This window comes from Apium graveolens, unplaced genomic scaffold (assembly GCF_009905375.1).
Source record: "Apium graveolens cultivar Ventura unplaced genomic scaffold, ASM990537v1 ctg4599, whole genome shotgun sequence".
Lineage (NCBI taxonomy): Eukaryota > Viridiplantae > Streptophyta > Magnoliopsida > Apiales > Apiaceae > Apium > Apium graveolens.
Window position 1 is genome coordinate 17,245 of NW_027418613.1, and position 13,049 is coordinate 30,293.

General features: G+C 35.8%; 1 protein-coding gene and 1 pseudogene across 6 annotated transcripts; one reads left to right on the plus strand and one right to left on the minus strand.

Annotated features, from left to right (window-relative positions):
• The first annotated feature begins 236 nt into the window (after window positions 1–236).
• LOC141702060 (uncharacterized) lies at window positions 237–3,255 on the plus strand. Of its 6 annotated transcripts, none has more exons than XM_074505761.1 (5): window positions 237–302; window positions 407–610; window positions 697–1,417; window positions 1,670–1,863; window positions 2,305–2,558. In XM_074505761.1, the coding sequence occupies exons 3-5, from the start codon at window positions 1,070–1,072 to the stop codon at window positions 2,462–2,464; spliced, it is 702 nt and encodes a 233-aa protein (XP_074361862.1). In that variant the 5' UTR covers window positions 237–302; window positions 407–610; window positions 697–1,069; the 3' UTR covers window positions 2,465–2,558. The 6 variants fall into 6 exon arrangements, with proteins under 6 accessions (XP_074361862.1, XP_074361861.1, XP_074361860.1 ...); XM_074505760.1 differs by adding an exon at window positions 3,012–3,255 and having other exon boundaries at window positions 243–610; window positions 2,305–2,483; XM_074505759.1 differs by adding an exon at window positions 3,012–3,255 and having other exon boundaries at window positions 243–610; window positions 2,305–2,468.
• A 6,003-nt stretch (window positions 3,256–9,258) lies between these two features.
• Window positions 9,259–12,746, minus strand: LOC141702064 (transmembrane E3 ubiquitin-protein ligase FLY2-like; annotated as a pseudogene).
• Window positions 12,747–13,049: the final 303 nt, after the last annotated feature.

Genomic DNA, 13,049 nt, shown 5'->3' on the forward strand with positions numbered 1-13,049 from the left:
CCCTATTTACTAACCTTTAATTAAACGTGATTAATTCCTAAATCGAGCTCGATTGGTGCTAAATAATCTTGAAAGAAGTTGGGTCTACTCAATTTATGTGAGAAAAGTAAGTTTATTTCGAATTTATTTCAAATTTTATGTTTTTATTTTAATAAAGTTTTGTTTACAGGTCTTTGGAGCTTTGTTAGTGTTAAAAGAAATTGGGTACTAGTTTTATTTTAATAAAGTTTTGTTTTACTCGAGCTTTCGCTCTTTTGTTTACTCTAATATTCATTTCACTACCACTAGTTTTGTTCCGTCGAGTAGGTCAATACAAATAATCAATGTAGACCTCTCTCGTACATACATTAGCTATGTTCCAGTTTAGTGATCCCTGTATCCGTGTTCTTTGTTTTTTGTTTTAAAGAATCATTAAGGTTTTGTTCAGCAGTATCAGTTCTGTTAGCATTGGTGTTTGTGGGGATATGCTCAGGAATGGCAATCTCAGCACTCTTAGAAGGCAAAACAAATACACCAAAGCTCATACCTCAGTTGGACAATCGAGCCTCCTTCTTTAACCTCTTCGCTTCATCTCCAGTCACCGTCACTACATTCACTTTTCACTTCAATGGTTAGTTCAACTAATAGAAACAAGTACTCTTATAAATGACACTAATTTTCTGAGGAAATTACTTATGAAAATGTTTTTAATTTCAGTTCATATTATTGGAGGGGCGCTTAGGGAAGCATCAGATATGACCTCAGTTGTTCGAATTTCTCTAGTACTTTGCTCAGGAATCTACTTTACCATTGGGATCTTCAGATACCTGTTGTTTGGGGATTCCATTATGGCAGACATACTTGTAAATTTTGATCAGGGTTGCCAGAAGTTAAAGCTACCCTTGTGATATGTCCTCTTGTTGTTGTGATTTAATGGGTAAATGAGATTGATCGATTTAACTTAAGAGGTAGCAACAAGGTGCTAGTGTGTCATGGAGGCAACAGAGGCAAAACCCTTCATGAATTCTCAGATTATGATTTTGTTATTACTACATATTCTATTGTTGAAGCTGAGTAGAGGAAAAATGTTATGCCAGCTAAACATAAGTGCATTTGGTGTGGAAAGTTATTATTTTATGAACATAAGATATCTATTCACCTGAAATATTTTGGCGGTCTAAATGCTATTAGAACTAATAAGCAGTCGAAACAGAAGAAGGGTAAGAATCCTGAACTAAACAGATCAGAGAAAGGCAAGGGTGTTGAGTCGGTGGATGAAGGAAAGGAGGAGTCTTCAAAGAAAGGGAAGCATTACAACAAGGATAAGACTTTTGGAGCTGGTTCTTCTACCAACAAGTCGGAAGGAGTTGAATATGGATCCTGTAACGGCAAATCTACTTTACACTCCGTGAAATGGGATCGTATTATACTGGAAGAGGTGAGTAGGTGGTTACTGTTAGAAATTATTTCATACTTGGCTGGTCTGATTTCTTATCTCATGTGTGTGGATATGTACATATTTAATTCATCTTTCTCACGGTTACTCTTTTTTGCATCTCTTTGAATCCAGATGATGTAGAATAAATTAGGAGCTGCTCTAATCATTTTTTTTGTCCAAATTTAAGCTTATAAGTGTATTTTTTCTGGTCAAGAGTGTCACCAAATTTCTTACTTATAGCTGCTACTACAGCAGGAAGCATCCATTGGGATGACTTTTGTTCGGATGGGATTTTTCACAACAAATTGTATGTTTGATAAATTCCTGAATCGGCTACTGGTGATACCCCTTTCTACTCTAGCAGGACTATCGAGAAGTGTTATTGATTATTTGTTTTGTCAGGAGCCACATTCCAAATTACCGGATTTTTTAGTGTTCATAATAAGGTAAGTTTCATATATTGCTTCGCTACACTATTATTTATATATTTTTGTAATTGAGATGAAAGGCTCTACAAACATATTGATGTGACACGACCCTGGCTAATTTGGTAAAGTTGTTTTAGATAGATTCTCTTCTTCTCACTCTAGCAGCTACAACCAAGCCTTAATCAGTGATTTTTTTCTTATCTTGAAAGCTCTTTGAATTACCCTATTTCGAATTATTGATTTAGTTGAGCTGAGAGCAATGGTTCCTAATCAAGGTCCAGGACACCCTACTTTAGTCATTATCCGAGCTGTTGAGCAAATTATGAGAGAGAATTTATTCAACTGTAAAAGTTTTAAAGCAATAGCGGCTAGAGATAACTTTTTAATTTCAGCTTTGTGCTAAATATTCGGTTGTATTGCTTTTAGACTGATTATTAACTCATATTGCTCTGCGACTAGAGAACACAAAGGCAAGATCTATGAAGTCATTGACAAAGCTAGAGCTTTTGTGGAAGTTGTACGTGATGCTACGAACTTTGCTTCAGCTGATACTATTTATGGTTTCGCAGCATATCCATCTGGGGAGAATTGCTTGGGGAATGCGCCTTTAGTGAGCTAGATAGGTTAGGAATGTAATTGTAAGTAGATAGTTTTTGATGTTGATGTAGATGTAGATATAGAAAAATGTTGTTTGAATGCTGATATATAAGTTTTTTGGTATATATTTGTTCTCTTTTAAGATTATTTTTTATTGATATAGCTTTTAATTATTAAATGGGTTATTCTAATTGAGAGCTTTGTTTCTGTATTCAATGGGTTATCCTCATTGAGAAACTTTGGAGGTAATTCTCCAATTTAAAGTTGTATGCTTGGAATCACTTACCTTGTAGTCTGGTGGATCAATTATCATGTAATCCGATGGATTATCGTCCTTGGTGGATAAGAGGGTAAGCCAAGGCTATACCTATACCTAAATTCAAGTGAGACATGTAATAATCGGAAATACCTAAAATCGTCCTTGCACGTGTTATATTCACAGAGTCTATTTACTCATCAAGAATCATGTATCTGGAAATTCCTACCATTCATTAGAGTTTACATTACCTATTTATGGCACCTTAGTGTGTGTATAAATGTCTAATAACATTTAATTGTGTTGTTTACAGGGGATGTATTATTAGGAAACCAGCCGGACAGACCAGTTCACTTGGGAGTACTGCAAGAATGGTTTGGCATCCACTGGTGGAACACTCGAGCTTTCGCTCTTTTGTTCACTCTAAAATTCAAGTGAGACATGTAATAATGGGAAATACCTAAAATCCCAATAACATATGTAGGCCTTGGTTCATTGTGACTAGGCCTTATTGTTTGGTATTTTCAGACCGAGTTGGAGTCATAGTTAGATTTGGAGTCGATTCGGGAGTTTTTGTATTAAACTTGGATTAAATAAAATTAAATTAAAAATATGATATTTTATAACCATACAAATTAATGAGCATGTTCAATTTTTAATTAAATTAATTTAATATCTAAATAATTAAAACAATAAAATTAGTTGTTGACCTCTAATTGAAGATGAAACAAAATTGAGTAATGAATTCATTGCTAAACTCTATTTCAATACGTCATTTTTATGTTAAGATTTTAGCGACACCAATGATTTAACCAATGTAAAAGTTTTACTTAATTCATTTCAGTTAATACTTTTTTCAGTTGGTAGTTCTACTCAAAATTTTGTTGTAATACAACCTCTATTTTTTTATATAACGCTTTAATTTTTGCACATATTTCAATCCGCTTATTTAGAAATATAATTTTTTAAATTGTTTTTGTGAATTAAAATACTTATCTATTTTTATTCACAGAAAGAAAATTGTGCAAATAAACTTTATCTGCCTAGTTAAAAAACAATGAAATGTGTGTAAAAGTTAAAGCGTCATATAAAAAGGGCGTAATGATTTAGCTCAATGCCAGTTATCATGTGAAAATTCCTTAGTATAAAAAACTAATAAGTTTACATAAGTTCATAAAGAGTTTTTTACAGTTAAGCATCGTGCGTGCATGAGTTCGTCACTATGTGAGTTATCATCAAGAAGCACTTAAATTTTACTTTATTGTATTTGACTGGTTAACTACATATCACAACCGGCGTTTCTTCAACACTTTACATCCTCCGCTCTTCTATTTTTTAAGTATGCAATACAACATTTTACATTCATTCAATCAATTATACAAACATGAGCAAGTTAGCTAGGCTACAGCTAATTTGTAATCCGCATCCTTCAGAGTTTCGATTGATTGTTTTCTCTATTGTATCAAGTTACACATGGACGGATTTAAGGTGGGCATGGGTGGCCATAGTCCCCTCAAAACCTCTTCATGAGCTTACAATGTTCCAAATTATGTATAAAAATTGATTAGATAGTGTATTTCGTCCTCCCATAAATTTATGATCCCCATATAAATTCACAATCTTGGAGCATCTCCAACAATGGATTGCCAAAATAGTTGTTAACCTTGTCAAATCATCATGGATATTAATATTTTATTTTCACTCAATTTCATATTAACTTGGCAACATTGTACTCCAATAGTTAGTAACATTTGTAGTCCCTAAATTAAAATTATAAATAACTCAAAAAACTAAAAAAAGTATATATATACACATTTTATGCTTATATATATAGGATCTTACTCCAGTGAGAACCTGTTTATTGTGAGATATGAGATTCAATCATAACGACTGATTCTTATACATTATTTAATACGTTACCACATATTAATTTTTTAATATTTAAATATTTATCACCATATTCTTTCTAATTCCACCACTTGCCGCCTCCAACCACCGCCCGACCTCCATTTCAGGCGACCAACATTTCCGGCGACCACCAATAATCATCACCGTCAAATATAATATCACTTACGACCAGAGAATGAAAAATCACCAAAATAAGAAATCACCATCATAATAGCAGAAATCACCTACTCTATCTGACCACCGGTAAACAGAAAATTACCGTCGGAGAAAAAAATCACCACAATTGATCACTTCCTCTACCACCAGATCCGGCCACTAACTCCATCATTAACTCCAATCACCATATCATTACCAAAACCCCAAATTTAATTAAAGAAACACCACATTTAAAAAAAAAATTATCACAATATCACTACCACGAGCATATATACAAACCACCAATTACATAAGAATCGCCAAATACAAGCCAAAATCACCACAATTAAATTAAATGACTAATACACAACAAAGAAAATGCAATTTTGTGATAAATTATATCCGTACATGATAAAAGGCTAGTGGAATTTTGTGATCAAAAATATAAATCGGAGGCTATGTATATCTTTGTAGTCGTTAATTTTAAGGTGAAAGACGTCGGCGGCGATGAGGATGGAGCTGGAGGTAGGGGATGAAGATGGAGAGAGAGAGAGAGGGGGGAGGGGGAGGTGAGAGAGAGAGATGAAGTCCGAAAATGAGTGATGGAGCGGCGACGGCCATCGGTGGTGGAGGTGGAGAGAGAGAGAGCAAAGGTTGGGGTTGTGTTGATGAGAGGGACTGATAAAGAAATTTTTGGGTTGGAACAATAATTGTGTGGTGGGGATTAAAAGAAATTATAAAAAATTTAAAATAGAGGGCTGAGATAGTTCTCATATCTCACGTTTCTCATTGATCAACTCCCTATATATACTATATAGGGAATTGCTCAAATGAGAACCTCTATTTTGGTGAGATATGAGATCTAATCTCGGCCCTTAATTTTTATTAATTTTTATAATCTAAACCACACATTTCTTATCCCTTCTTCTTCCTGCCAATTTCATCTCCTCCGTTTCTCTCACCTCTCACCTGCCACAAATCATTCACACACACTTATATACATACATAATATATCCACCTTCTACACTCTCCTCTCTCCACCGCCCCCACCCTCCGCCACCCGCCGTCGCAGCCGCCTCATCAAACTTCCACCATTTCTTTTCACCTCCGCCACCACCATCCACCATTGCCGCTGACCTCCTCTACATCTTTACAATACACATCACATACCTCTTTTTAAACTCCAACTCATCAACTCTCTACACTGCTTGTTTCTTTCCCACCAGAACATTCACCGTCGATTGCCAGAATCTCAATCCTTAACAACCACTTCAGTTTCAAAATCACTGATGACGGAGATTTACATGGCATCATCTATACCCCATTGTAAAAAATTCGTTCAAACCTGTACATATTTAATTTATCACCAACTTTTGTTTGTGTGTTATGCAACATCTCTGTAGTTTTAATTAGTTAATTAGAGTTTGTGATGATTGTCGGATTGATTGAGGTCGTCTAATGATTTTTCGGTTGTGTGATTCGATTTTGGTGCTTATAGTTTATTCGTTGGTGATTTAAATTTAAATATGGTGGTCGGAGTTTATGAAAGGAGCTGGTAGCCGGATCTGGTGGACATAAATAGTTGTCAGATGTGGTAATTTTAGGTTGTCGAAGGCGATTTTTTATATTCTGGATTTGATTTTTCAATTTTTAGGTGGTGATTTTTATTTTCCGGAGGTGATTTTTGATTTGACAGTGGTGATTTTGTATTTGACGATGGTGATTTTCCGGTGGCTGCCGGTGGTGGTGGTGGCGGTGGCGGTCGGCGACGGTGGTGGCCGAAAATGTTGGTTGGAGGGTAGTGGTAAGCAGAAAGAAGATATGGAAGAGGTGATAGTTAGAGATGATGAAATATAAAAGGAGGTGATAAGTAGATCTAGTAATTTTTGTGATGATATTGGTGATCATAGTCGATGAACGGAGTTGGTGGCCGGATCTGGTGGATAAAAGTGGTGACCAGTTGTGATGATTTTTTTCTCCGATGTTGATTTGTTGTTTACAGGTGCCCGGAGGGGTGATTTTTATGTTCCGACGGTGATCTCTTATTTTGACAGCGGTGATTATATGTTTGACAGTGGTGATTTTCTGGAGGTCGCCGGAGGTAGTGGTTGCGGAAATGGTGATGTTCGACGATTGGAGGCGGCGGTGGGTTGGCTGGTTTAGAAAGAAGATGGGGGAGGTGATAGTTGGTGAAGATGATGTTGAGATTTAAATGAGTGGTGTAGATTAAAAGTAGTTTTAAATTTTGTGTGGTGTAAATTAGATCTCATATCTCATTTTAAAATGAGTTCTCATTTGAGTAAGACCCTATATATATATATATATATATATATATATAATTGGAACAATGTAAGCTCGTGGGGAGGTTTTGAGGGGACCATGGCCACCCCATTCCCCCCTAAAATCCGTCCCTGTGTAGTTTGATACAATAGAGACAATGATCAATTCGGGAACTGTGAAGGATGCTGAGTACAGGCTAGCTGAGCTAACTTGCCCATGTTTATATAATTGAATGGATGTAAAAAAATGTTTGTATTGGATACTTAAAATGCAGAAGAACTGAAGATGTAGAATGTTAAAAAATAGTAAATTGCAAGTAAATTTGAACCTCAAGTAATTTTATACATTGGAGGGCTTTTTGATGGATAACTCACCCAAATGCATGTAAACTTTTTATAGTTTTACGGTTAAGAATTTTCACTTGGTAAACGCAATTGAGCTAAAGTATATTGTACTCATCAATCAAAATTTTCAAAACGACCAACTTAAAAAAAATATTTCATCAAATATTAATAAAGTATTAGTATTTACTGATCAGAAGTCCATGTCAGCTACATTCTCCACATCATCCACTCACCATTCTCCTGGATCACTCCTCCATCCTCTTGTCTTGCCTTTGGACCGATTAGGACCACCTTCATTTCTGGTATCCTTATAATTTTTGTTTTATCCTTGTTGTTGGAAAATTTCTGTCTTGGTGCTTATCATAAACTTTGTTCAACCTATTGAGACATGAATGAAATGTTAATAGAGATGTGCTTGTTTCTGTTCAACACTTGTGGTCTTGTCCGCATTTCTTAGATTTTGTCTATTAATCATCATGGTAAAAGAGCTACTAATAGCAGCACATTTCCTAAGTTTCTTTTGAGTTTTTTTAGTGCACTTTTTGCTTCTTTTTCATTCCTTGAAAGTATGAAGATGGAGAGAGAGAGGAGGGGGAAGGAGAGAGATATAAAAGTCCGGTGATGAGTGATGGAGCGGCAGCGGCGTCAGGTGGGTGGTGGTGGTGGAGGTGGAGGTGGAGAGAGAGTGCACGGGTTGGGGTGGTGTCGATGAGAGGGAGGGATAAAAAACTGTTGGATTGGAGCAATAATTGTGTGGTAAGGATTAAAAAAAAATTATAAAAAATTAAAATAAAGGACTGAGATTAGATCTCATATCTCAATATAATTAGGCATCTCATTTGAGTAACTATATATATATATAGATTAGATAATTTGATGTGCCCCGGATATATTCACAAACCTTACACGTTTTGAGGTTTATACACATAAATTCACAGTATGGTTCTTGCGAATCCATAATGTCTCAAAAATTTTGGCTTCAAAAGTCATGTTCTATATTTTGGCCTTCCAAAAAAAATTTCTGGTTCCGGCCCTTAGCTACACTGGTGGAAGTCGCCGCCTGCAGGTTGGGCAATCCATCTTTATATCCATCCACTTAAGTAAGCAATGTGAATGGAAGACATGTTCACATGGCGTTACCTGCACATATAGGTTCGGACAACGTTAGTTACATAGCCTTAAACTTCAAGCTGAAAGCTGTCCAAAAGTACCATGCAAAATCTGGATGTTGAGTGAAATCAATGGGCGTCATGCAAATGACACAGTCACTGGCATGATTTACATCCTGATCTGGCCGTTATGGTAATTATATTTTAGTGGAAACATCTGCATGAGGATCTATGAAAGAAAAAGATCAAAGTTAGGATATGATTTTCATAATTTGATGAAAAAAATTGTGAAGCCAAGGTTTACAGAAGACAAAAGTTGCAAGCAACAATGAAAAAAAGCATTATACAGACAGGACTCATGAATAAAGCAATTGATCTTTTCTGGAAACTGCTATTTATAATGATCAAGTGAACCAGCAACTAAATTGACACAATACTACACTCTAAAAACATATCACGATTCCTGCCTAAATGTTGGACAACATATTACGATTTACATCAAGGTTTTTTGAAAAACACAAGCGATTTAGAGTGATGTTTGATCACATCTATGTGAGAAATCCTAAGTATGAAATTGATTGTGCGGTTCCTCATTTATTTAAGAATCCTTTAAGCATTACAATTATTGCAGCTCCTCAGAATATTGGTTGGCACTCTCTTTACAACAATATACAGGGATTAGGCATTCTCTACCTTGATTTTATATAAAAATAACAGGGAAGAGTTACATAAATTAACAAAATAGAGAAGGGTTGCATGAACTAATATATTGTGAAAAGTTACATCAAACATGCCAAAAAATGAAGAATCGACATCCAAGATAGTGCTGCAGTAAAAGAATATTTGCTTGCAAACCCAGCAAAACCCACCAAATAGAGGCAACCAACTCCTTTCAGGCTTAATGTGCATGAAGTTGCGGGGACATCCAAAGATATATAAAGGAATTGCAAGCCGAGTTACACTCATTCCAATAATGTAACTAGGCTGTAGTGGCTTTCTTGGGTCACGGAAAAACATTTGTGGCAATCTGAGGTATCCAGTAGGAGGTGCACAACTAGAGTAATAACTGGAAGGAATTTAGGGAACTCGTACGTGATCAGAATACCTCCCAGAAGGATACCACCTGAAAACGTAAACCATAAAGATGTGTGAGTGTGAAGTAGCACTACTTCCCTACTAAGAATAATATCCATAACTTTTAGGTTAATATAATTGATACTAATGCTAATAAGTTGAAACATTTATTCCATAAAAAAGTTATACGCCATCAAATGTTTTTATCAGAAATCTTATTTTACAAGTACACAAATGCTTTTCTTTCAAATACAGAAGAAGAGGATAACTTAGGATTGCAACTGTTCTGAAGCAGAACTGGCACTATATATATCCTCTCAAAAGATTCATGATTATGTTTTCTGTATACTATTATCTTCTGTTACTAGAATGAACCTTACATTACTGCCAAACACTACAACAGCACAACGTTGCACAAGCTCATGCAATAAAATGATCATAATCTTAGCATTTCATGTAGGAATGTCAGAACAGGTAATCCAAGTAACAAAGATACATGTTAAATTGGGGAAGCAATTCAAAATTTAAAATTAAAAAAAAGGTATCATCCTATACAGAGTGGCCCGAGATTCAGGTATAAGTGCATTCATAGTGATAAATGTTCAATGTGAATCTCAAGTTATGAATTTCAAAGGTATGCATACAGGACAGAAATTCATTACAAACAGCTAAGCAAAAGTTTTACTCACAGAAATAAATACAAAGAACTGAAAGTTCACGCCTCGCTTCCACACTCTGTATGTAATTTGTAGGCCTATTTGCCTTCCATATATGGAGAAAAAATCTCAACTCACAAAAAGAGAAGACAACAAACTTGAAGAATGCGGCTGTGGCAAATGCGTTATACAATTGTTCTGCATACATGAAGAAGTGACAATTATGGAGAACACAAGTAGTGAGAAATAGTTTTTTAAAATAATAAAATTTGGTCAATGCCAAAGACAGAGAATAAGTTTTATTCTAATTACCAACTGTGATTCCTGCAGTCAGATGTAAAAGACAAAGGTATGCATCCATGATAGGCTGTGTCCAATTGTGAAACTTGAAACTTTGACAGCTCCCTGACAGTAGGATGGAATATCCATCAGCTAGTATATAACAAAACTGCAGATATCCATAAAATAAGAACGGTACAAGTGTCTCAAAACAACAAAACTGTAGTAGCTGATCACTGGCACAAATTGAGAATCCTGCAGAAGCAATAAATAGGATCAAGATGGAACCCTTACAGATTGCGTGTTGCTATGTTTCCTTTGCTGAATTAACAGGAGAACTTGAAGGAGAGAGATCTAATATATGGCAGACGGTTAAGGAAAATCAACCATTCTCAATCTATCAATACATAATGTTTTCCAGATCTCATTGATATAGTCCCAAGTTCTACAGCTTATCACGGTCCTGCTGCTGCATATGATATGCCAGTGTGCCACAAGTAACAGGGTAAATTACGTGAGAAGGAACCATACAATGGCAAATAACATTACTATTAATTTGTGATAACAATTACTGATATGAGATACTTTAATCAACAATTTACTATCAAGTATCATATGGCCAAAACAACATTCAATTCAAATTGTTATGATAATTACCGAGTAATATGGATTGGAGATATTGTAATCATCTTTGTATCCAGATTCTCCAGATTTTTCTCTGCAGTATAATTATACATATATCAGTACTGAACACACTATAAGATTTAAAACTGGAGTCACGGGTGCAAATCATATCAGTACGGGTAGGCTACTGCTCGAAGTAATCATAAGGGCCATATATAATCCCCTTCTATTTTGATTGTTGCACCCCACACTTTATGTTCATCTTCAAACACCTTATAGAATATAACCATCCCCTACCGATCGAAAAATGGAAACTAAATATGAGTTCTTTTTAAGGAGAAAAATGACAAAAACGAGCCACATCAAGATTAAATCAACAATAGCATAATACAAACATCCTAATTAGGCTAAACATGCAAGATGATAATGTAAACTGAAGTAAACAAGTATGTTGCCTACCCCATAGAAGAACACTATAAAACATTAAACAATTACAGATGAAATCACTAGGCAAAAACTTCAGCCACAAAAATCAAGCGAGGGAATAAGGACGAAAATCATAACAAGAAAAGCTTGACATCTAATCCAGTAAACAAAACACACAAAGTTTGTCAAACTGAATCACAAGGTATAGGAGTTGATGCAGGCTTTTACGGAAACTCAACATAAAGAGCCAAACAGCAGAGCAGTAATTAATAGTGATCAGAACACAAGAAGAAAAAAGGAAAGGCTCTTATATTTTCACTTAACAGGTGAGGCCCAAGTAAGGATCTAAATATTCTAACTTAAAGAACCTAAAGTTTTGTGCAATATATTCAAATCATAGTAGTCCTCGGTTCTGCCTTCCAATCAGCAGAAACCAATCCACTAGGCGATCTAGCCAATCATATTCAAAGCAACGTAGATTTGTTGAAGGTTTTCAGAAGTAACAATCCTTGTTGAAAGTGGTAGCTTGGTTTGCAAAGGTCAATAAGTCTGCTTCTCTATGGCAGATTCCTCCTAAAGGTTAAGAATGGAGTCATGGACGTTGAAATGCAAAACCATCTCTATCTTATAACACCATAAACCTGGCTTGATCTTGTAAAGAGAAACAGCAGGCTATTAACCGGGATCTCATATCAACCCCTTTTCGTTAAGAATAATTTTTATAGTCTGAAAGTTGACATTTTTCATTCTCACAATTCAAATAACTTAACTATTGATAATACTTCTTCAAGTGAATAGCATTCCAAGCATTTTTGATGGGTGTACCATCGAGCATAGACAGTCGGTAGGTTCCTGGCGCGACGAGCCCTGTTACTTGATAAGGTCCTTCCCATGGGGCTTTGAACTTTCTCGTGATGGTGGGTTGTGAAGCCGCCGACTCTCGAAGGACTAGATCCCCAACCAAAAACTGTTTAACTTTTACTTTCTTGTTGAAATAAGCTATTGTGCGCGCTTGCTGTTGGAGTACTGTCTTCGATGCCTCATCCCTAACTTCTTCCATAAGAACATTGTGAAGTTGGATTCCTTCTGGTGAGGCTTCAACATCAAAATACTCGACCCTTGATGAGTTAAGAAACATTTCGACGGGTAAAATTGCTTCCAAGCCAAAAGCCATCTTAAAAGGGGATATGTCCGTCGCACTTCTAGGGGTCATTTTGTAAGACTAGGGCACATTCGGCAACTCATAGACCCACGGTCTTGGTAATTCATCGACCCTTTTCTTAAGTCCTTGTAAGATTATGCGTTAGACACTTCAACTTGTTTGTTAGCCTGGGTTATGCCACCGAGGATTTGATGTGTTTAATCTTGATTTGTGAAAGTGTTTTGGTGAACTTTTCTCCTACAAATTGAGTTCCATTGTCAGTTACCACAATTCTTGAGACCCCAAACCTGAATATAATGAACTCCATTAGAAACTCGATCATCTCCTTCTCTCGGATTTTGGCTAATGGTCTTG